The sequence below is a fragment of the Cricetulus griseus genome, chromosome 7, assembly GCF_003668045.3.
Source record: "Cricetulus griseus strain 17A/GY chromosome 7, alternate assembly CriGri-PICRH-1.0, whole genome shotgun sequence".
Taxonomy (NCBI): Eukaryota; Metazoa; Chordata; class Mammalia; order Rodentia; family Cricetidae; genus Cricetulus; species Cricetulus griseus.
The window spans coordinates 120,938,203-120,962,029 of record NC_048600.1 but is presented as its reverse complement, the minus strand read 5'-3'; the positions used below and the strand labels follow the sequence as shown (position 1 = coordinate 120,962,029).

The window sequence follows — 23,827 nt, the reverse complement described above, 5'->3', positions numbered from 1 at the left end:
CTCCCACGGGTTGTTTTCTGACCTCCTCCACACTTAGGCCACGGCACACAGGTACAGGCATACTCATGCCACAGCCCACATGTGAAGGTCTCCCGGCAGCTTCACAAGCCTGCCTGGCTGCCTGGACGGCTGTCTGGCCGGCTGGGAGTTCCTGGAGGTTTCTGTCCCCACCTTCCATCTCCCCATAGCTGTGCCCTGGGATTGTGAACACTGGGCTGCTGCCTCCCATCTGTATGTGTGTTCTGGGGATCTGAACCTGAGTCGTCAGGCTTGCTTAGCAAGTGCTTTTGCCCATTGAGTCGCCCCTCCCCCCAGTACCAGCCCCTGAAGGAAAATAGTCAGTCTCACTTCGTCAGCATCAGCCCTCTCCCAAGACAGTGCAGGATCAATCCAAGGGAGGCCCCGCTAGGAAAACATGTCACCTGTGAGCGCCCATCTCCCACACAGGATGCTGTCCAAGAAGGTCACTGCTTCCCCGCTACAACTGGATTCCTGAGATCAGCAGGGCAGAGAGGGTACTGAACCTTACTGTCCTGGGAACTGCATGCTGGTGCCCACCCACCAGCCCCCAACTGGTTCACAGGTACCCCAGACACAAGCAGAAAAGTATGCTGTGTGTTTCTGGTTACTGTTCAGAACCACACAAGCAAGAGTCTAAACCAAAAGAAGTCCAGATACGTTTGAAGGTGGTGGGGGCCTTGTCTATGGGGGGTGGGTGGATAGTGAAGGAGCCTCCTGAGGCTTGTCATGAAGGTGCAGAAGGTACGAGGTCAACCTGGGAACGTTGCCAATTGTCTGTTTTCCTTTATCCTGAGAAACAACTTAAGATTCTCTCCTACGAATGAGCAAATTAATAGACTCCAATCACCGCCATAGTCAAGGTACTTACACCAATGAAGATGAGATTCTGTGGATAGGTGCACAAAGGAAGCAGATGGTTTTCTCTTTTATTTACTATTGTCAAAATTGGATTTTCTGAAAGTCTCCATTGTCTTTGAAGTCTTTATCTAATTTGCAATGTTCTTTTCCAGATGGGGGGAAAAAAACAGCCCATTGGAAACCCTCAGATAAATTGTAGCTATTTGTTGATTTGATCAGCCCTGCTACAGTTACTATAGAAACCTGAGTTCTTTCAGATGCCCTTTAGCCACAAAACAGAAATTTGATGTGCCCCCAGTGTGGATTCTACTTCTTTGGTCCCTAAATAGCTACTTAATTATTTTCTGAACTGGATGATGTTAAGGGGGTAAAAAAAAAATAAATCTATTAAAAGGGCATCAGTTAAGAGAGATTTTAATGTTTGTACTTCAGCTTGGTTTTAGAAGCAAAATCTTAGGCCAAAATAGGATGTGAGGTGAAACTCATTTTTGCACATTCGTTAGATCATTTGTCAATAGCGCTTAGCCCTGAGAAAACCCAGAGAAAGTCTCTGATGTCACAGCCCAGGCTTGTGATCCACGTGGAAGGGAAGACAAAAGCCACACTGGTGCCGTCCTACTGGCCATGTGTTCCCAGTTTAATTTAATTTGGAGACCCTTTGTTGGGAAACAGAAAGAAATAAAGAAGAAATGATTGCCCACTCTGGCTTTTTGCACCGTCCTAACGAGTCCCTAAACTGGCGTGAGAAGCCCTGTGTTACAGGCGTGACTTGTAGGTGCATGTTGCTGGGTGAGGAAACGGGCAAGCATAATGCTGGAAGCAGCTCTCGCTCCCTGTGTGCCCATGGGAGGTCAGGCTGAGAGTGAGGACCAGGGATGTGCCCCTCCACTTACAGGAACTGGAAGAAGGGAAGGGAAGGGAAGGATAGAGTCCCTTGTCACAAATATAAACATGGAGAAAAAAATGACATAGTTCTGCATGGCTCTATTTTGGGTACCTGAGCAGAATTAAGGTGGCAAAAGCCTCATGACAGAAAAGCCTAAGTGGTTCTGGGAAGACAGGCTAGTTGGTAGAGTGCTTACCAACAAGATGACCTGAGTTCAGATCCTACCACCCACATAAAAAGCCTGGCACGGGGCAAGGAAAGAGTGGTGAAGCATGCCATTGCCTGGAGCTTGCTGGCCAGTCAGTCTAACCAAGTCATTGATTCCAGGTTCAATGAGAGACCCTCTCCCCAAAATAAGGTGGAGAGCAACTGATGAAGACACTGCCATCATGTGCATACACATGTGCACATATCAACACAAATACACACATACGTGCACATATCAACACAAATACACACATACGTGCACATATCAACACAAATACACATGTGCACATATCAACACAAATACACACATACGTGCACATATGAACACAAATACACATACATGTGCACATATCAACACAAATACACACTCACGTGCACATATGAACACAAATACACACACGTGCACATATGAACACAAATACACACATACGTGCACATATCAACACAAATACACATGTGCACATATGAACACAAATACACACATACACCACACACACCTATGCACAGTCCCAGCCAGACACAGTGAAGTATACCTGGAGTATGAGCTACTGGGAGCATGAAGTAAGGCTTTCAAGGCTAGCCTAGTAGACGTGGTGGTGGTGATGTAAGAAGAGATCACCCTGCTTTTTCCTGAGTTGATCTGCGTGTTTATCAGATTCTCAGGAACTTATTGTGTCTTTAGAGGTACTGACTGAGAAGACAAAACCCACTAACTAATGGGTGAGCAGATTCATCACCTACAGCTGCAGTGAAGTGAGTGGGAATTAATGGCTCAAATAGGGACCCATACCAAACCTCCTGCCTTTGTGCGACCCGAGAGTTAAGAATAATTGTGTTTTGAAATGTCTTTTTACCCCCAAATCAAAGAACTGTAATGTTGTGAGACATGAAAATTAGGTGAAAATTAAATTTCTGTGTCCCTAAATAGAGTTTTCTTAGCACAGGCCACATCCATTCCTGTAAGCAATTTGCCTGAGGCTGCTTTGGTGCTTCTGGGCAAGACCATTGCTATGATACATATAAGTGATGGTGACACTCCCCAAACTACATAGGTCAAAAGAGTGCCAGGCCTCAGAAACCCAGTGCATTCAATGGCTCCCATGTCTTCTACCCTTAACACAGAGACAGCAGCACATCTTCCTAGCATTCACCATACTGCATCCTGCCTGGATGTCCACTGATCCAGAATATGTTCCCTAGATCTCTTGGAGATCTAGGGAAGAGGAGAAGTGCTAGGGTTCTGGGCTCCATCATTTCATGTGTTTTTTCTTTTATCTTTTTCAAAGGGAGATTTTGGATTAGTTTAGCATAGCCAAATATTACCAAGCCTTGGGCTTATTTGTAAACCCATTTGAGTCAAAGGTTAATTTCCTAATGGCTTATGGAAGACTCTGGGGTTGTATATCACTTATATTGGGGTGTCTCCCCTGGAGGTCTTCCTGGAGTGACCTATCACAGATGGAAGTAGGAGGTAGGAATTTCCTAAAGCTTGTCCGTGCATCTGGGCTCATCCCTAGAGGCACTAAAGCAAAGGTGGCCAATGACCCCATCAAAATGCTTCCAACCTCAAGATTCCAATGGATGCTTTTGTTGCTGGTTGGTTCCCGTTAATAGTGTTGTAGATTAAGATCTCTAGCCAGAAAACAAAGCTTTGGCAGTTAGAATAAAATAACCTATTTTGGGAACAGTTACAGATTTGTGAATACTGACCTAAAGACTCATAATTACAAGACGTAAGAGAAGAAAATGTGTTTATACTTGGTAAAATATTTGAACAGGTTCCAACTTTAATAGACGAAACCTTACCTCTCTAATGTCTCATCCATTTGCCCAGAAGTTCTCAATCCATGGGTTGTGACCCCTTTAGGACTGAATGACCCTTTCACAGGGGTCACCCAATGCCATCAGAAAACACATATTTATAGTATGATTCCTAACAGTAATAAAATTACAGTTGTGAGGTTGCAACGAAAACAGTTTTATGGTTGGGGGTCACCACAGCATGAGGAACTGTATTAAAGAGTGGTAGCATTAGGAAGGTTGAGAGCTCCTGCATTTGCCCCTCATTGTCCCTGTGGAGCTGTGAGCCATTTGGGCTGTGGGATTTGGGTTGTGAGAGCCAGCCTTTCTGGCATCCTCTCTTAAGCTACCTCACACTCATACCGGATGGACCTCTGTGGCTGCTCTTATCACTCATCATATGGATTTCTCTGTTAAGAGGGTATCAGTTCATTTTCACCAACGTTAGAACTTGAGACAGTGCATCTTTTAGTCACAAGGGTTTTCTAGACAACAGTGGAGAGCTGGAGGACACAGAGTCTGGTGATGTGGCCTTCAGTTAACAGGGACGGGCTAACTCATGTCTTCCAGCTTGTTTTACTGGTGAAATCTCGGGCACCTTGAGTTACTGAAGAGCCTCTAAATCCTCAAGAAAGATTTTTATTAGGAGCATGTGCATTTCCCGGGGATGTCCCTTGTTGGTAGAGTGCATGAGGCAACTGGGTTTGATCCACAGCACGATAGAGCATAAGTAGGCATGGAGGCACACACCTGTAATCCTAGCACTCAGGAGATGGAGGCACAGATATCAGAAGTTCAAGGTCACTGGGGTTACATAGAACCTTCAAGGCCAAGTGGAGCTGTATGAACCTTTTGGGGATGAAGAGCCACATGGGGGGGGGGAGGGGGCTAACTTGAACTGGGAAAAGAGAAGAGACTAATGTGAGATTGGTCTTATTCTACCTCTTGAAGAGTAATCTGTGTGTGAAATTAGTGGGAACCTAGCTGTGTACTCTCAGACATGTGCATTAACAAGAATGCCCGTCACCCTGTCACATGGATGGGTGCCTAGCAAACACATCCACAGCTTCAGAGGAACTGTTTGCCATAAGACTGTGTGGATGTCCAGAAATGCCCTGAGGAGGGAGAGAGAATAGGCCTGGCCACGTGCGACTTGGTTCTAAGCTTTTCACTCTTCTAAGAATGAGGTAGCTCAGTACCCTCCAAGGACTGCTACTACTGAGGCAGCCCCTGCCTGTCCCTCCCCCCACCCCACGCCATCAGGTGACCACCACCTCCTGTGCTCTGTGTATTCAAAATGAAAGCTCTGTCAGGTGGGCTCCAGCATTTGTCTCTCAGTGCTGTATCCAGAGAGTGATGGTGGCAGCCATTCCCAGCACCGCTTTCTAGAGCTCTGCTTCCTCTGCCCTCTGCTGCCTTAAAAGCCCGTTTTATGATGCTGAGAAGCAGCTTGAGAAGGTGGGCCCACTCGAATACACTAAGCTACCAGGAAAGTCCTTTGCTTGGAGTATCCCCTTCTGTTTTCTCAAGAGTAAATAGTTGCCCCTGGCCACTCCAGGGTGTGAAGACAGTTCCTGTTTACAAACACTTCCAGATGGGTGAAATAAGTGGCCGCTTGGGCCCTCCAATCCTAAGTGCTTTCTAAACCTTATACCTGTGTGATGTGACACGCCTAAACAATGTATCTTTGTCCTTGTTTCTGTATCAGAAACCATCCTTCTGGGAAGAATATGCATGTTCTAACTAAATCTACATTTCCTAGTGTAGAAAAGCCAGACACGGGTACAGAACACAGACAGAGCTGAAAAGGGAAATAGAGGGCTGAGGCTGCAGAGGTGGCTCGGCAGGTCCCATCCTGTACAGCTCTCACAGAAGACTTGGGTTCAGCTCTGAGCTCACTAACCACCCCTAAACTCCAGTTCTATGGGATCCAGCACCCTCTTTTGGCCTCCAGAGGCACCTGAATGCCCACCATGCACACAAAAACATGCAGGCACACACACATCCACAGAAATGGGAAAAAGAGCTAGGGCAAAGCCATCACCTCTCTAGACCCCCCTACCAACAGGGAAACAGATCATTCTTCACAACTCCAGTGAACAACTGCCCCCTCTACTGGTTGGCCACTCATACTCACCTACCTTGTTCTAGGAAGCAGCATGGTACAGTGGCAGGAAGAGTCCCATTCCTGAGAGCTCAAGCCCAGCTTTGCCACTGGCTGTGTGGCCTTGGCACTCGGTCACTTGGCTGGCTTTGGCTTGTCTCCCTTCTGTCTCTCCAAGTCAAATATGGAAGAGATAAAAGCTCCCAAGCTTGTTAAGACTGCTTGGACGGTTAAACGAGTAACTAAAAAAGATGCTTAGAACAAGACCTCACTGTTATTCCTGTTATCCCTGCACCCCGACCCCAGAAAGAAGAGGCTGCCTGCAATGCTGTTTTCCTCAGTAGCCATCTCCAAGTACACTCAAAATCTGTGTGCTTCCACTTGGGTCTGAAGCCCGCATTTGTGCACTGGGGACCATGTTGGTTATTTTTTCTTACTACTATGACAAAAGCCAGACAAGAAGTGAGCTGAGGGAGGACAGGTTTATTGAGGGCTCGTAGAGGGGTAGGCATGGTGGCAACAGGGTGAGGAAACTGGTCATGTTGCCTCTGAAGGTGGAAACAGAGGCTAGACTGGAAGTGAGGCTAGGCCCATCCCCACTGACCCATGTCCTCCAGTAAGGCTCTCCCTGCTAAATGTTCCAAAACATTCCTAAACAGGGCCACCAGTGGGGACCAAGTGTTCAAACACATGAGCCTACAGGGGACATTTCACATCCAAACCACAGCAAACACCAAGCAGCAGCAGGACCTTGGTTCACCTCCCTTCCCCCTCCTGGGCCAGAGAAGTCCAGTGACTAAGCTCACTCGCTGTGTGTCCCACCTCAGCCCATGCCTCCTCCTGGGAAGCTTTGTGTTTGCTCTCATTTTGTGAGCTCCTTGGGCCCTTTTATGACAAGCCCTACGAGAAGAAACCCAGCTTGTTCTGCCTGAGATGGGAAATGTTACCCATGCTGGGGCAATGCACCCCAACCCTGAAGCAAAACTGGAGGGCAGTCACCCCCTCACACCTTGGAGTGGCTTTGCTCTCGCTTAGCCATAACCAATCTTCACCTTGTGGGACCCTATGAAAAATTTGTCATCAGCCAGTGTGTGGTGGCCAACAGAGACTGTGTGTGTCTCTCAGCTGACAGGCTACAGAAATAAGCAGGGCCTTTGGCCTCAACAAGGGCCATAGGTGAGTGGCCACATTTGCACAAAATGATGGCTTAGGGTGGGGGAGGGTGCAGGGAGGTGGTGCCACCATGGTCTTTTTTTTTTTTTATCAGAGGTAATCTTTCTGTACCCCACACTGCTCCAGTCCCCAGATGCCTGTGAGTACCCATGTGGGTCACAGGAATGTATTGATAATCCATCCATTGGCTCTTTCTGGCAAATTTTGTCTCATTGCACCGAGTCCCTATCTACTTTCAAGGCCTATGGGTTACACCTGAAGGATCCCAGGACATCTAGCCTGGGTTTTTTAAAACAATGTATACTTTTAAAGGCTCTGGGAGCCCTGCCTGCCACCTGCCCTCTCCTGTTTGAGGCTTTCTATCCTTGAAGCTAGTTGTGCCTCTACCACCTCCTCTCGGCTGCAACCTGCAACAAGGTCTGCACCTCAATTTTTCATAGCCTTCCAGGACCCCAGACCCAGGGCACCACGGAAAAAAGTGACCCCCAGCAGCCTCTTACACCAGGCTGGTCCCCCATATACAGACACAGAAAAAGGTATGGATTTACACCCCAGTCTTACACTGAGACTCCTCCTCCAGAACCCCTATCCTGAGAACCCTGGGGACCTCTTAGCCCTCTCTGAGTCTACCTCTTGAGGGAGTCTCCCTACCGAGGCTTTGTCTATTCCTCTCTACCCGTCCTGAACCTCTTCTGATACTGCCTGCCAGCTGGAATGGCTGTGGCCAGGTACTATCGAAGCAGCTCCCAGTGCTGAGCCAGCAGAAATGGAAGGTCCCATTCATCTATGATGAGGTAGCATTTCAGTCCATTTTACAGAAGACAAAACTGAGGCCCAGAGAAATTACCCTAAGTGTCATTCCTTTCCAGTCTGTGGCCACTCTTGAACATCCCCAGCTTCCCTGTGAGCTGATGGCTGTGGAGCCCAGAGAGGGACACAGAGAAGTACAGCTGCAGCTGGTCCTAGAAGCAGGCGCTCCACAGAGCTATGATGAGATGCCTGGGTTAAAAAAAAAAAAAAAAAACACGAACATGAACTTTATGGAAGTTATGTGTTAAATGTAGTAATAGATGGATCTTCTTTCAAAACACTTGCTCCTGTCAATTAGAGACATTTTAGAAAAGGTTTATGGTGGATCCAGCATTCAGAGACAGACTCATAAAAGCCTCTGGGTGGAAACAGAGGTTTGAGGCCCCTTTGGTGCGGAGTATGGTACAGTACTCTTTTTATCTTTCCCACAGCCATGAAGGAAAGCAAGCTTCGGGGGCAGCCCTGGCTTGGACAGGTTAGGTATTTGTTTGACTTCGGGAACTGGCTTCTTATGAGCATTCAAATTCTAGCTGAACTTCCCAAGTAGTGGCTTTGTCATCTGAATTCTGGCCTCATGTGACAATGACCATAATTTCCCCATCATTTTTCTTTAAAGTAGACGCTGTGGCTCTCAGCCCACTCCAGGGTCTCTGGCAACTCCACTGCCTCCCCCTCTCTTCTGATCCATTCTGGGTCCTGTTGCTTGCAGAGTCCGAGTGCAGCAGAGGTTATAGAATATTCAGAAGACACAAAATGATCTATAATTGTTTGGGGTATGCAGTTTTCTATAGGTTAAGATGCCTGGTGATTCTAAAGCTCCCTCTGGCATTCTAAAGTGGCACTGGCGAACGCTTGGTTTTTTTTCATATTAATGCTCCAGGTTATTTCTGCAAAGGTTCATCAGGGAAGATGGACCAGGTGCCTTCTTTGTGCCACTTTGCAGGATTCGCTGGAACTCCATTGCCACAGGCTACCCCATGAACCTTGGGCACATATCTGCAAAAGATCCTTATCAGGGTACATTTGCTCCAGGAGCTAAATACCACAAGAGGGCAGTAAAGACTTGCAAAAGAAAGACTTGCATCTTAATGACTACAGGCCATAGCAGAAGAAGAAACATAACTGGGTCCTCGACTTGTTCATGAACAGGGATGGTAATTAAATAAATTTTCATTTAATGCTCCCAGCTGCTCCCGATTTTAGGCAACACTCACAGTGCTAAAAGAGAGACAGTCAAGGACTTTGTAGGTCCTGTAGGTTCCTTCTTCCTTCTATTGCTTGCCCTGAGAACTCCTGCCTTTAAGAGGCACTGCTGACAGTCTGGCAAACCATTTGCTTTGACAGCGTTGTGAATCCAGAGATTCCTGACCCTGCAAAGCCAGAGCGGTGGCAATCCCTGGCAGGAAAAGAAATGGGTTAGTGTGAAGAGTCTAACAACATCATACATCACAGCCATTCTGCCCTCACTGAGTTCCCCAAAGTGCATTGGATGAATCGTGCTGCCAGCCCCTGGGGGGAGAAAGACTGCATTTTTCATGGGTGCAAACACCAGAAAAGGTAAAATTAGGAGGATCTCCAAACAGTATCATTTGGGGATCCCAGGGTCCTCCCATAGCAACTGGGGGAAACTAAGGGCAGTGGCCTTCCGGGGGACCGCTTACCAGGTGAGGCAAGTTGAGCTGCTTCTAGACCAGGCAGCCTCCCCTGAGGAACAGAGGCGGTTAGGTTAACTGTTGCTGGTGGGGGGAGGGGCAAATGATGCCACACCCTCCCTGAAGAACTATTGGCAGTTAATAGTAACTGGTGGGCGGGGGTGGGGGGTCTACTCTCCTGTAACTCTAACAAAACTCAGTTGGGTCACCTAAAAAGGAAGGAAAGGGGCAAAGAGAGAGAGGGAGATAGACTTGAAATGGAAGGGAAAACAAGCCAGGAAGAGGAGGGAATCCGTGGAAATGGAAGGGAAATAGGAAATGGTAATGGTGGGCGGGGGAGGGGGACCCAAAATATCCTGTATACAGGTATGAAAAAGAGATTAGCGGACTTAACAGAATGAATCAAAGAACATAAGGGGGAAATAGATAACGGTGAAGAAAATGTCATACATAACAGCTACTAGAAACTCATAAGGCTTGGTAGGAAAATAACCAAACACCGTTGTCCACACCGGGCAAAACTTAACAGATCCTGCATCCCAAATTTCACCCACCCACCCCTGGAATATTACTCAATTGCCACAACATGGAGACCTGCTGGCTTCATGTGACTTCCTGACTGCATTTTAACTGTGGCAACCACCTGAGTGGATGTGCCCATAAAAACAGTTCTCATTAAGGAAATTACAGAAATGGCTTGCCCGTATCCCCTGTCCTTGCGCTTGGCCAAAATAAATACCTACTATTTTGGCAACACAGCCTTATTTTCCTGTGCCACTTAGAGCACCAAACATCACCGAAGAGACTGGATGGTAGCTTGATACAGATGCATCTGGAACTTTCCATTGTTGCTGGTATCCTGAGATGTTAGCAAGGAGTCCCAGGCATTGTATTTAAGTGCAGCTGCAAGGCTGGGGATGGAGCTCATGTTGGTAGAGGACCTGGGTACAAGCCCAGCATGGAAAAATCAAATCCATCAAAATGAGAAAGGCTTGCAGCAGGTGAAGATAAATGATCTTCGAATCTGCAGAACATAGGGCAGTAGTAAAAAGTGCAGCCAGGGGTCCATACCTGCCACTACTTGCCATTCCAACTCAGAGCCACACATCCACTCATCCAAACTTTATGCCACAGCAGCAGAGGCAGGGAATGATGTAAGAGAGTATCTGGCCTGCACAGCCAGAATTATTTACTGGCCTTTGCTATAGCAGGTCTCCTCAGGGATTCTGCTAAGGCTGACAGACTGCCTGCGACCCTGGGGAGAGTGACTAGCACACACCCGAGAGGTGCTTGCTGTTCATCTGTGACCCCCCAGCTTGGGAAAAAAACTCCAGTCAGCAGGTGTTGACAGTCATCCAGGCTCCTAAATCCAAGGGTATAAACAAGAGCATGCAGTCATGAGGAAACAGGGTGACAACAGAGGTGGCCTGCTCAAGGGACAGCTGTTTGCTCTCTGTACAGATGAGCTATCCTGCTGCTGTCATCCACTGTAACCAACCCACACATGCCAAGAGCCTTACAAACATGGTCCATCGTTCTTGGCCCTCAAGCCTAGGAGGTTAAGGGGCAGGGCAGACACAGATTTGGCATCCAGTTCATAGACCTTGTCCCTGTTTCCCTGGAAAACATAAGACCCTTTCATAAGGATACCCCATTATGACCATGGAGCCCTGGTGACTTAATCACCTCCCTCTTCTTCCTCACGCTGTCATACCAGGGGTTAGGATTTCCACCTGTGAATTTGGGGCAGATGGGTAAACGTTCAGGCCATGCTACCTTCCAAGACTGTTCCTTCTGGCATGTCAAACAGAGCCCACAGAGCACGTGTGAAGCTGGGGATGGCTGTGAATTCAACCTCACACAAAACCATCACCTTACTTAAAGCATTCAGAGGTGTTTGTGTGTGTGTGCAGGTGTGGGTAAATGTTTTTAAGTCTGTTGCGAGGCTCAGGGTGAATCACTTAGAGCAGGGTTCTCAACCTTCCTCATGCTGTGGGCCTTTCATAAAGTTCCTTATGTTGTGGTGACCCCAACCATAACATTATTTCTGTTGCTACTTCTTAACAGTAATCTTGCTACTGTTGTGATCATAATGTAAATATCTGATATGCAGGGTATCTGATATGGGACCCCTGTGACAGGATTGTTCACCCCCAGAGGGGTCACGACCCACAGGTTAAGAACTACTCTCTTTAGAGCTTTGAAATGACAATATCATCTCCTGATATCAAAAGGTGGATACACCTGAGTGAAGACGTTCTAAAGCCAGATCTGAAAGAGTACTGCTAGGAGTCCCAACCAATAACATAAACCAATATCCTAAAAGAAGTCCAAGCCTGTCTTTTGTAATTCGTGTGCCCTGACTCCTTGAGTTTCCCACCTCTTCCCTCTGACCTTCCCATCTGTCCCTGTACAGTTGGCAGGGGGTGCCACCAGCCTTGTCCCATCCAAACCTCTTGACCTAATGACTCTGCGTCTCCTAGGGAATCTAAGAACAAGAGAGAGATTCAAACTGAAAATGGTGCATCTGCCTGCTCTAGAAACAGTGAAGAGAGAAACAGCTCAGGTGTCTGACAGCAGGGAGTGAGAATCCCCTAACACATGGCAAGGAAATGCAGGTTAGAGTGGAATTCTGTTTCTGTTAAATACGGTGTGGAAATGGGGGCTGGAGAGATGGCTCAGCAGTTAAGAGCACTGGCTGCTCTTCCAGAGGATCTGAGTTCAATTCCCAGTACCCACATGCTGGCTCAGAACCATCTGTGACTCCAGTTCCAGGGGACCTGAAACCTTCACACCAATGTCTACAAAATAAAATCTTGCATAACATCCATGGAACGATACCAGTGATTGTCTCTAGCTGATAAAATCATACTTGTTTTTTCTTTAAAAAAAAAAAAAGGCATGCATCTGAAATTTTCTAAAATGAGCAGATATCACTTTATTTCGAGTAACCCTGCCTTTTAGAAAATGTTATATGAAAAGACATGTATTCATTCATTCAGAGAATTTAAGGAGCACCACATCCCAGGCATGTCCAGAGTTCTGGAGATAGACCAGAGACAACTTGGCAAAGGACCTCAAGCCCTCTCCAGTGCAGAGAGGGTGGTGATGAGTGCACAGAGAAAAGAGACCAGGAAGAGCAGGCGGGATCGCAAACCACATGAAGCAAGGTGTCAGGGACAGCTGGCAGGATGAGTGAGGGATCCCGGGGCCTTAAGGCATCACCTGCAGGCTAGAAGGAAGGTGATATGCCTATGTGTGTTACGGGAGGAAGAAAGCACAAAGGTCCTCAGGGGACAGCATGGCTGGCCTGTTCCAATAAATGACGTATGAGTTAGCCAGAGAACAACCGGCTTCTCCTGTACTTCACTGTGCTGTCTGAGACCCTGTAATGCCCACAAAGTAGCATCCTTTTAACCTGTTGCCTAGCAACTGAGTAGCAGCACTAGATGTCAGAACTCACTACTATTTGGAAACACGGGTGCTAACCTAGCTGACAGGTCCCTCTAGCAAGCCCTCCCCAAGTCCTCATGATTGGCTTCTGAAGCACACTCAATTGCTCCGAGCCAACATTGCAGCAGGGTGAATACATAACCTTGAAAGCAAAGTCCTGTACCTTGGTTCTGTGCAGCACAGCTGTTGCTGCTAATCCTGCCCCAGTCTGTGGAACAGTGCTAAAATGCCTTGTCCGTTTTCAGATAATGAGCCCAGAGCATTTTCATCATGAAAAGAAAAAGAAGAAAACATGTAAGAAAAATCCATAACAGTCCATGTGTTTTCATGGTTGGGCACCATTGGCCTGTCTACCCCTAGAATGCCAGAAGTAGAAAGACCCTTCCACAGCTCTCAAGTTCAGTGGCAGTCACTGTGGTACACTGAAAATAGTTTTGATAAGTACATTCATCAAAGCCATGCTCGGACTAAGGCAAGGAAATGCTTTTATTGACAACACATTCACAAAACAGGTTTCCCAAATGACCACCAGGAAACTTACAGTCATACCTAAATGTGGGTCTAGCATGTACTCAAGTACACACAATTCAAGCAAGGCAAGGTGTCTTGGCATTAACCATCACTGCTACCAAAGGTCAAATTATCCCAGCTCTGCTTCTGCAAATGGTTTAACCTGATAGAAATTGTGTGTCTCCTACCACATTGTCCTTCATATACCTAATGTAAGTTATTACATTTTATGGATTTTAAAGTCAGAGACCCATGTAACCCTGGCTGCCTTGAACTCCTGGTCCAGCTGCCTCTGTGTGCTGGAACTGACTTCAGGGTTACACTACCACACCCCACAATGCAAGTCATATGGCATGAGCTCATCAGACCCTGGAAATTCAGGTGGTATCATGAGGCCAGGCTTGACAAATAAATGCTCAGGTGCCATCTTTTGAAGAATCCAAATTCCCCAGGTACAACTGATTTTAGTCAAAGCCAATAGCACATGCTATACTTTTGTCTAAGGTCAAAAGAAGAAAGACAGGGAAAGTTCTAGCATTTAGAATTGCCTTGTTCAGTTTTACAACTTCACACATCAAGGTTTTCATTTCCCCTTTTTTAATAATTTCTATGATGTTTTGGTTTTTTTGTTTGTTTTGTTTCAATACAGGGTCTCTCTGTGTAGCCCTGGCTGTCCTAGAACTAGCTCTGTAGACCAGGCTAGCCTCTAACTCATAGAGACCCCTCTGCCTCTGCCTCTGCCTCTCTCTGCCTCTCTCTGCCTCTCTCTGCCTCTCTCTGCTTCTCTCTGCCTCTCTGCCTCTCTGACTCTCTGCCTCTCTGCCTCTGCCTCTGCCTCTGCCTCTGCCTCTCTCTGCCTCTCTCTGCTTCTCTCTGCCTCTCTGCCTCTCTCTGCCTCTCTGCCTCTCTGCCTCTCTGCCTCTCTGCCTCTCTGCCTCTCTGCCTCTGCCTCTGCCTCCTGAGTGCTGGGATCAAAGCTGTGTGCCTCCATGCCCAACTGTATGCTTTTCTACAACACCTTTGCCTTAACCAAGTAGTTCTCAACCTTCCTAATGCTGTGACCCTCATTTTGTAGTGAACCCCAACCATAACATTATTTTCATCTCTCTTTCATAACTGTAATTTGCTACTGTTCCAAATTGTAATGTAAATATCTGATATGCAGGATAGCTAACACGCAATCCGTGAAAAGGTTGTTTGACCCCCAATGGGGGGAAGGTTGAGAACCACTACCTTAACTGATCTTAGCCCAACCCTGCAGGGAACTTGACATCTAGATGTTACAGAAATCTTGGTTTGGTCTCCTGCCATCCCCTCCCCTCCGAAGCATGAGCCAGTATCTGCCTGCCCTGTGGTGAGAATGACATCAGGCAGAAAATGGAAGGGGTCTTCCATGCACTACTTCTCCTGTCACTGTCTGTCAGCCCTAGCCATCTGTTTGCTCTCACCCCAGCAGGGCATCTGCCCACGTTGGTCCCTGTTTACATTGCTATAGTAAAGGATGTCAGCAGGTAGCAATGGGCTCCAGCTGTATCCCTATACACACATATATTGATTCGATTTGCACTCCTGGCAAAGGAAGTCTGAGCTACACTCATGACAGCTAGAGTAATGTCAACAAATATGCAAGTCAGCGAGGGCAGGTCTCTCGGTCCTGCTGTGAAGCCAGTTGCCAAGCAACCCATTCGAAACCAAGGGGAAGAAATGGTGGGCTCGGAAGATGAACCTGTTATGGGATGGCTGTACCTTCTAGAATGCGATCCCAGGAAGAAAAGAAAGCCAGCTGTTCACAGCATCTGGCTTCTGACCAGGGACCCTTCACCTTCCTAGAAGGCCTCTAGGACTGCCCCCAAACTCCAAAACTCCCCCAACACACACACACACACACACACACACACACACACACACACACACACACACACACACACACTACTGATACAGCTGCTAAGTATTCTTGGCTGTTTAGTATCAGAGGTGGCTTGGTGTCCTTACGCAGCAAGGCCTACAGATGGCAGAATGGAGATGGCTCTAAAATGCTCTGTAGGAAAACTTGGATGGTAGGCAGTGCCACTCTGGACAGCAGCACACACACGAAGATACCTGGGCCATTTATACCTCAAGCTAGTTTGGGCAGGGGTGAGCTCTAACTCCACCCAATGGGCTGGGCCCCCAAGGCACCAGCTGTCCATCTTGGGCACAGTTAGTGACACTACCTTGTCATCATCTGGACCCCATATGCTGGCCTCCCTCTGTGAGCATAGCATCCTCATCCCAAAGCACAGAATGAGCCATCTCAGGTGGAGTTGCACTTTGGAGGGGAGACTTTTCCTGAGTGAGATGAGCCTCCACTGGTCATGCCTGTATCCCCACCGTAACACAGTGTAGAAGACTGCCTATATTGGGTTGACCTGTAACCACATCTGGGGGGGATTGTCTCCATTGAGGGGGGAAACCTTTGATGATAAAGAAACAAACCTACAAATACACATTTCCCCTAGAGCTAGAACCCAGCCTTGCCAAGGCATCTGCCCATAGTGAGACCCCCTGGATGCCTCTTTACCTGCTCTGCCATCTACCCATTAACCTACTGTAGTGGTTTGAATAAGAATGCCCCCCGCACTGGCTCTTATATTCAAATACTTAGCCACTGGGTAGTGGTACTATTTGAGAAGGATTAGGAGTAGCCTTATTGGAGGAAGTCTCAAAAGCCTATGCCAGGCCGTCTCTCTCTGCCTGATGATCAGGATGGAGCTACTACTGAGCTACTACTCCAGAACCATGAGTGCTACCGTGTTTCCGCCATGCCCCTGCCATGATGATAATGAACTAACCCTCTGAAGCTATAAGCAAAACCCCAATTAGGTGCTTTCTTGTATAAGAGGTGGCTTGATCATGGTGTCTCCTCACAGCAACACAACAGTGGTGAAGACACCTACTCACAGAGGTGCTGAGCACCTGAGTGAGAGCCTAGTGCCTGCTACTGAGCTTAACCCCACACTTAGGTCTGCTGCACTGAGGAAGAGGAGGTGCTCCTAACCTGTCTAATGCTGCAACCCTTTAACACAGTTCCTCATGCTGTGGTGACCCCCCAGCCATAAAAGTATTTTCATTGCTACTCCATAACTATAATTTTGCTACTATTATGAATCGTAATGTTAAGTGTCTGATTTGCAGGATATCTAATATGTGACCCCTGTGAAAGGGTCATTCAACTCCCAAAGGGCTTGAGACCCACAGGCTGAGAACCACTGATGTAAAGCAATTACACTTGCATTTGAAATTGGGGCTGAGGCTGTGGACGATCCACCAGGCCTAGGACACTGGCTCTCTCTCATTGTCAAGCAGACATTTGAAAATGCTAAGTCTGGCAGGGGTGTGATGCTGCCCCCGCTCTGGCTTCTCTGCCCTCTCAGGGGCTTCCATGCTGACCACTGGCCATAAGTTCCCATGGCGTCTCATTTGCCTTTTCTTTCACCGAGCCCTCTTCCTTTTCCTTTTCCCCATCCGCAGTGAGTGTGAGGATTTCCATGAGAGTCCGATACCTCCAAGGTTGTCATGTGGTGTGATTCCAATGTACAAAAACTCCTTTTGGTACCACAGCATCACTTACGAGGTATCCTTCAGGCTGATGTGAAACCAGATGCCAGGAGCTGACTATTTCCTTTCATCGCTCCAACTCTTGACTTAACTAAACAAAGCGCTGTTCTTCCTGCTTTCTTGAAAGTAGCAATAAATCATCCCAAAAGCTCACCAATTAGGCAGCTCCTCCCTGGAGAACATTCTGCCTGGGTACAAATTTCCTTCATATGGATTAATTTGTTATAAAATCTACAACTAAGAAAAACATCCACTCACAACTCATTTCCTTGATTATGTTAACAATCTCAAGACACTATTCACCCTCAAGTCAGCTTTCTGTGCCAGACTTAGGATTCACCTGCCAAGGGCAGGTTCTTTTGAATGAAGTCCCGGTACTTGTACAGAGTTGCTAGTAGGTGAAGAGTTTTCCCTTTGTAGATCTCCCCAGGAGATGCGTGCAGCTGCCAACCATCACCCCCTACCCTCCCGTTCCTTTTCTCAGCCCATCGCTGGCTCCTTACAGCTGACATCCAGCTTATTAACCGTGTGCTGGTTTCTGTCACTCCTTCCTTGGGGGCAAAAAGTGACCAGTGGCTTCTCATGTTTGTGCTCCTTTCAGAAAGCCAAGCTCGGCCCTGCTGGTAACAAAGTCATCAGCCCTTCGGAAGACAGGAAGCAACCATCCAACAACCTTGACAGAGTGAAACTCACAGATTTCAATTTCCTCATGGTGCTGGGCAAGGGCAGTTTCGGGAAGGTAAGAAGGGAGGAGTTTTGCATAAACGTTGCTTTGAGGCTGCTCAAGGTTGGATCATATACGCACATTCCTCAGATAGTTCGGACGCCATTAAAAACCGCTATAGTGTTGGAGAGATGACTCAGCAGTTACGAATACTTGCTTTCCTTCCAGAGAACCTGTGTTTGGCCTCCAGCACCCTTCAGGCAACTCATAACCAACCCCCTGCAATTCTAGCTCTGGGACATCCAGCACCTCTGGCCTCCGTGGGCACCTGTGCTCTCATGCACATACCCCACCAACCACACACATGCACACATATGTGATTAATTAGAAATAAAATACATCTCTTTGAACAGCTGTGCTGAGACTGGGGAGATCACTCAGTCAATAAAGTACTGAGATCTGAGCCCGTGTGAGGTGTGCTAGCACTCACTTATAGTCCCAGCACTGGAGACAGTGGCTCCTGAGGCCCAGCTGGCCAGCCAACCTAGCCTACTTGGCCAGTCCAAGTGCAATAAGAGACTCTACCTCAAAACAAAAAAGGGAAAGAAAAGAAAAGTGATGGATGGTGCCTGAGGTTGTCCTCTGGCCTCTCAACCATTATGAACACATACATGGGGTCCCTCAGTGTACTTACATGCACGTTGTGTGCGCACACACACATACACACACACACACACATACACACACACACACACACACACACACACACACACACACACACACACACACACTAACCCAAAAAGCTACAGAAAGTTCATGGCATCCCCATTTCCTAGAAGGCATGCTCCAAAATGCTAGTAGAATGATTCATTTTCACAGCTGAAAATCAAACGTGAACTTGCCCTAAGCCTGGGTGATCATCATGCTGAAACCCTACAATGGCTCCCTGTGGACTTTAGTCTGTGCAGCGTTTGGCCTCTGTGGCCCTAAACCCTGTGACATACCCATGAACTGATTGTGAGACTTGTTCTTCTTTGTGTTCTAGGCCTTCAGAATGTTTCCAAAAAACATGAATATGGATAATTCCAGACTGATCCCATTAAAGAATATTAAATATTCCCATCATCAGACAAAATAGCAACTTTGTATATTAATATCCTATGCTGTCTACAAACCTGGATACTTTAGAAAAGGAATATGAATGATGAAGGAATTTTAACTTGTTGTATCTTGCAGTACTTTCAAATCCAAATGTAAAGTTAATGTTAGCCAGCTTTCTGTAACTATATTGAGTTACCCAAGGCTGTTTATTTATATAGAGAAAAGGTTTGTTTTGGCTCATGGTTTTAGAGGTTTCGGTTCATGATTACTTTTGGCCTCTTTCAAGACAGTACATCATGGCAGGAATGTGTGCTGGAATAAACTGCATCATCATTTAATCAGCCAGGGAACCAAACAAGAAAAGAATCTGACCCTGGTCCCTCAAGGGTCCCTCAGTGCCCCTCAAGGACATTGCATGCCCCCAATGACCTAAGGGACTGTGATAGCTTTCATTGTCAATTTAACATAACCTAGAATCTCCTGGAAACGGAGTCTCAATGAGGGATTGTCTACATTGGTTTGGACTATGGGAACATGTATGGGCAATTGATATGGAGAAACCAAGCCCACTGTGAGAAGCACCATTCCCTAGGCAAGGCATGATGAATTGCTTAAGAGTGAGCTGAGCACAAGCATGCAAGCAAGCAGGCGAGCACATATATATTCATGTCTCTGCTCTTGACTGTGGCTGTATTGTGACTAGCTGTTTGACGTTCCTGCCTTGACATCTCCACAATGACGGCCTGTAACTTGGAATTGTACACTGAAATAAATCATTTCCCCCTTAATTTTTTTTGGTCAGTGTATTGTATCACAGCAACAGAACTGAAGCTAGAACAGACCTTAGTTCCTACAGGGACTCCCTCTCCCCACTATTGCCAGGGACTCCCACTCCCCACTATTGCCACACCAGGGACCAAGACTTCTGCATGTGGACCGTAAGCGCTGCTACCCATAATGGAACCATATCAAAATGGCTAAGTATGTTTTTCATCTCACACTCTCAGACTTGCACCATGGGTTGCTGAACGGTCTCCTGCCCTTGTTCCTCACAACCTCCACTCCCACTCCCAGACTCCACTGCCCACCAGTGTTGAGCCTTCTCTCCTTCCCTCCACCCCCAGGTGATGCTCGCTGACAGGAAGGGAACAGAGGAACTGTATGCCATCAAAATCCTGAAGAAGGACGTGGTGATCCAGGATGATGACGTGGAGTGCACCATGGTGGAAAAGCGGGTTCTGGCCCTGCTGGATAAGCCCCCGTTCCTGACCCAGCTGCACTCCTGCTTCCAGACAGTGGTAAAACAATGGATTCTCTCTCAGACACCCCCTCTTACCTGGAGGCTGAATCATGGTCTCAAGACCCACCCACTTACCCTGCTGATTAAATTCAGTTTCCTTTGGGGACAGGCTGCCACTATTCATCCCTCATTGCGTTATGTTAGATATAAGTAATCCAGAGGTGATTTGGGTTCAGTAGGCAAATGTGCATGGATTACATGCAAATACTAAACCACTTTAAATAAGGGGCTTGCACATGGGCGGATCTGGGTGTCCATGAGGGTCCTAGAAGTGGCTGTATGAGAAAGGTCTTCTCCATGCAAGCCCTATGCTAGGACTTACACAAAACAGCCATAAATTCACAGCCCTGTCTTCTTCTTTAGCAAACCAGGCTGGCCTCGAACTCAAAGATCTGCCTTCCTCTGCCTCCCAAGTGCTGGGATTAAAGGCATGCACCAAGCCCAACTCATTGTGGGATATCTTTTTTTTTTTTTTTTTTTTTTTTTTTTTTTTTTTTTTTTTTGGTTTTTCGAGACAGGGTTTCTCTGTGTATCTTTGGAGCCTATCCTGGCACTCACTCTGGAGACCAGGCTGGCCTCGAACTCACAGAGATCCACCTGCCTGTGCCTGCCGAGTGCTGGGATTAAAGGAGTGCACCACCAACGCCTGGCTTCATTGTGGTATATCTTAATGTGTATGTTTCTGTGGTAGATGGAAAGCCCTACAGTGCCTTTGTAATATGAACTTTTTTTCTTTTTAATTTTACTCTGTGACAAAGGTCACAGTGTTATTAGGGCCATTTATGAGGACTTTTTTTCCCCTGAAAAGGGTCAGAGAGTAGATATAGGTTTTGCATGTCTACTGTAACTCATCTTGTAACTCCTCATCACAGTGGGGATGTGGCTGCAGGTGACAGGGAAGTGGACAGACGTGGCTTTGTCCTTAGAACACTAAAGTCTGAGTTTCACATGCCAGAAAATATTATTTCTTGTGACTTTTTTTTACAGCTCATGGGCTGCAGGACAGGGCATAGCTTGCTACTCCTGCTGTGTCATTCATTATACAGGGACATGCTCCTTAGGAAATGGAGTATCTTGGCCAGTATTCAAGGCCAGCCTGGTCTACAAAGTGAGTTCTAGGACAGCCAAGACCGTTACACAGAGAAGCCTGTCTCAATAAGTAAACAAACAAATAAATGCATACCACAATGTGACAGGTGTTCTCCACCTCCAAGCCCCCTTTTAAATGAGGTACAGTTGTCAGGTCTCACTCCTCCAATAGCTGTCATTATCTGTCATCTTCTTTATAGCTGCCCTATAGTCAGAAATGGATCCATGATTATGTTCCCCTTTTAAAATCTTAGAAAACACCTTAAATGCCTTTGGATGGGCAGAGTCTCAAAATGGGACATCCCTGTGGGCACTGCTTGTGTGGAGGCTGCAGAGCCAGCATTGGCCACTGTGTGTCAGCCTCACACTGGTCAGCTCCTGCCCCAGTGTCCCCGCTGCTACACCACACACACACACACACACACACACACACACACACACACACACACACACACTGCTCCAGCTCTCCTGGAGTGCCAGAGAGATAGTGGCAAGTAGGAGAGAGAACTGAATCTCAACCCTGCTTTGTGACCCCGCAGACACTAGTGCAGCCCTGGAAAGTTGCAAAGCAATGAAGATGTCATTAAAGATAGAGTGGAGCTCCGAAGCCACTCACGGCCGCCAGCACCAGCTCCCTCATCTCTCCTTCCCCCAAGCTGCAGTTTCATGCTTAGTAACCTCTGCAAAAGTGGGGAGTTTTCTAGACTCGAGCAGAGGTCAGCTTTTATGGTGCTCTGTTGTGCTCTTGGTTATTTCCTCATTAAATTCCCTGCTCTCACGCATCTGTCCCAGCATAATGTCCTCATAAATATGCAGACGTACTTGGCTCCCTGATTTATGCCCTCCATGGGACCAGCACTTAGCATACCAGTGACAGAGAAAATTTTTATAAAAAGGCAATATTGGAACACATTATGGAGGCAAAAGAACATTGATTAAAATTTCCATTTATGGTGCTCCCCTCCCCCGCCACTAAATATCATTAAGTTTGTATAATTTATGAGTTCAACCTAACCCAAGAGATATATTTTCAGAAGCATCCATTTAAGCTTGTTACTATATTAGCATGGCATACCTCCTAGATGTCACAAGCCAGATTTTACACATGTGCACCATCGATAACAGAGGTTAAGATAAAATGATGGGCCCATGTGGAATCTCCGCACCACCACCAGCTTAGTGATATATCATCTGTACAGGGGGGATGGGGGTGAATGAAGCCCTTATGGTAATAAAGCTCATATGAAGCCAGGAAGCAGGCGTGTTCTCAGACAGCCATCACCCACAGCCATAGGATTGTTACAGGGCATTACCTTTCCCAGGGCCCCATGCCATAGGGTGAGTTGTGTATCCCCCAGCATCACCGGGAAAAGACTGGGAAGAGTGCCCAGAAGAGCAGATCTGCCAGTGCCACCCCGTATTTGCTCATGAGGGAGGAGCCCCACTCACCACTCATGTGTGAACCTTGGTCTACAGGACCGGCTATACTTCGTCATGGAATATGTCAACGGTGGGGACCTCATGTACCACATTCAGCAAGTAGGGAAATTTAAGGAGCCCCAAGCAGTGTGAGTACTTTTTTTTTATCTTTATTAATATTGTGGGTTGGTCTTTTTGTTGTTGGTTTGTTTTGTCTTGTTTTGTTTTGTTTGAATCCTGTAATACAGATAGCCTAATACTCCCAACTGGGAACTCCTTCTGGATAAAATGTCCAGGGTGACTCTACTCACTTGAATGTAAGCATTGAAACTTCCCCGAGTAGCAGATGCACAGAAAGGACCCATGAATAACAGATTTTCTAAGGACTAGTCGATTCTATTCTCAGCAAATTGGGCATGTTGGTGCCCTCCCTCTCTGTCACCCACTAACACCCCTATAGATTGACTACTTCACCATTCATTGAGTGGATGGAAATTTGCACTCACTATGCATCCAGCAAGAGTATAAAAGGCATGTGAGGCCCCACCCTTGGGGAGTCCACACCCTATGGTGCCATTTGGAAAAGCCATCCAACTATTTTAACACATCGCTGAAACTGTACACACATACAGAGGCTACCACTAATACCCCGGAATTGGAGAGTGGGAGCAGCATTAACTGGGGAACACTCAACCCAGAGGCCAGGGGCGCCTTCCAAGGAAAGGATGAGAAGAGATGGGAGTCAAGTCAGGGAGGGGCCTGCAGCTCAGGTGATGTGAGGTGGGAAGGGGCTAGGTGGATGGATGCAGAGCCTGCTGGGAGGGTCGCTGAGAAAGGTGGCAGAGGGAAGGGCTTGATCCCATGGAAGGTCTCACAGAGCCCACTGATGGAGGGAAGAAGGAAAGATGACGGGGCTGGTGCAGGGGGACCTGTGGGAACCTGCAGGGAAGAAGAATCAGAGCTGGAATTAAGCCTTTATCTTTAATGAACATTCTAGAAGAAAAGCAAAAGTTGTTGGCTTGGGCAAGAGAAGGAAACCCTTTAAGTGATGTCCTCAGGCTGGGGTGACGGCAGCTACCAAGGAGGAAGGGTCCCAAGGGACCAATCAGAAGCTTATCTTGCAACATCACGCAGGGATGCTCCTTGCCTATGGGAATGCAGGAGCAGAGAAATAGGTCCCAGG

At 47.1% G+C, this 23,827-nt stretch overlaps 1 protein-coding gene across 1 annotated transcript in view; it reads left to right on the top strand.

Moving 5' to 3' along the window:
• The window catches only part of Prkca (protein kinase C alpha), a 384,973-nt gene that overhangs the window by 319,387 nt on the left and 41,759 nt on the right, over positions 1 to 23,827 (top strand). Inside the window, exons 9-11 of the mRNA XM_027425841.1 lie at positions 17,673 to 17,810; positions 19,961 to 20,134; positions 22,702 to 22,793. Of these exons, the coding sequence (XP_027281642.1) occupies positions 17,673 to 17,810; positions 19,961 to 20,134; positions 22,702 to 22,793 (404 nt within the window). The remainder of the gene's footprint in view (positions 1 to 17,672; positions 17,811 to 19,960; positions 20,135 to 22,701; positions 22,794 to 23,827) is intronic.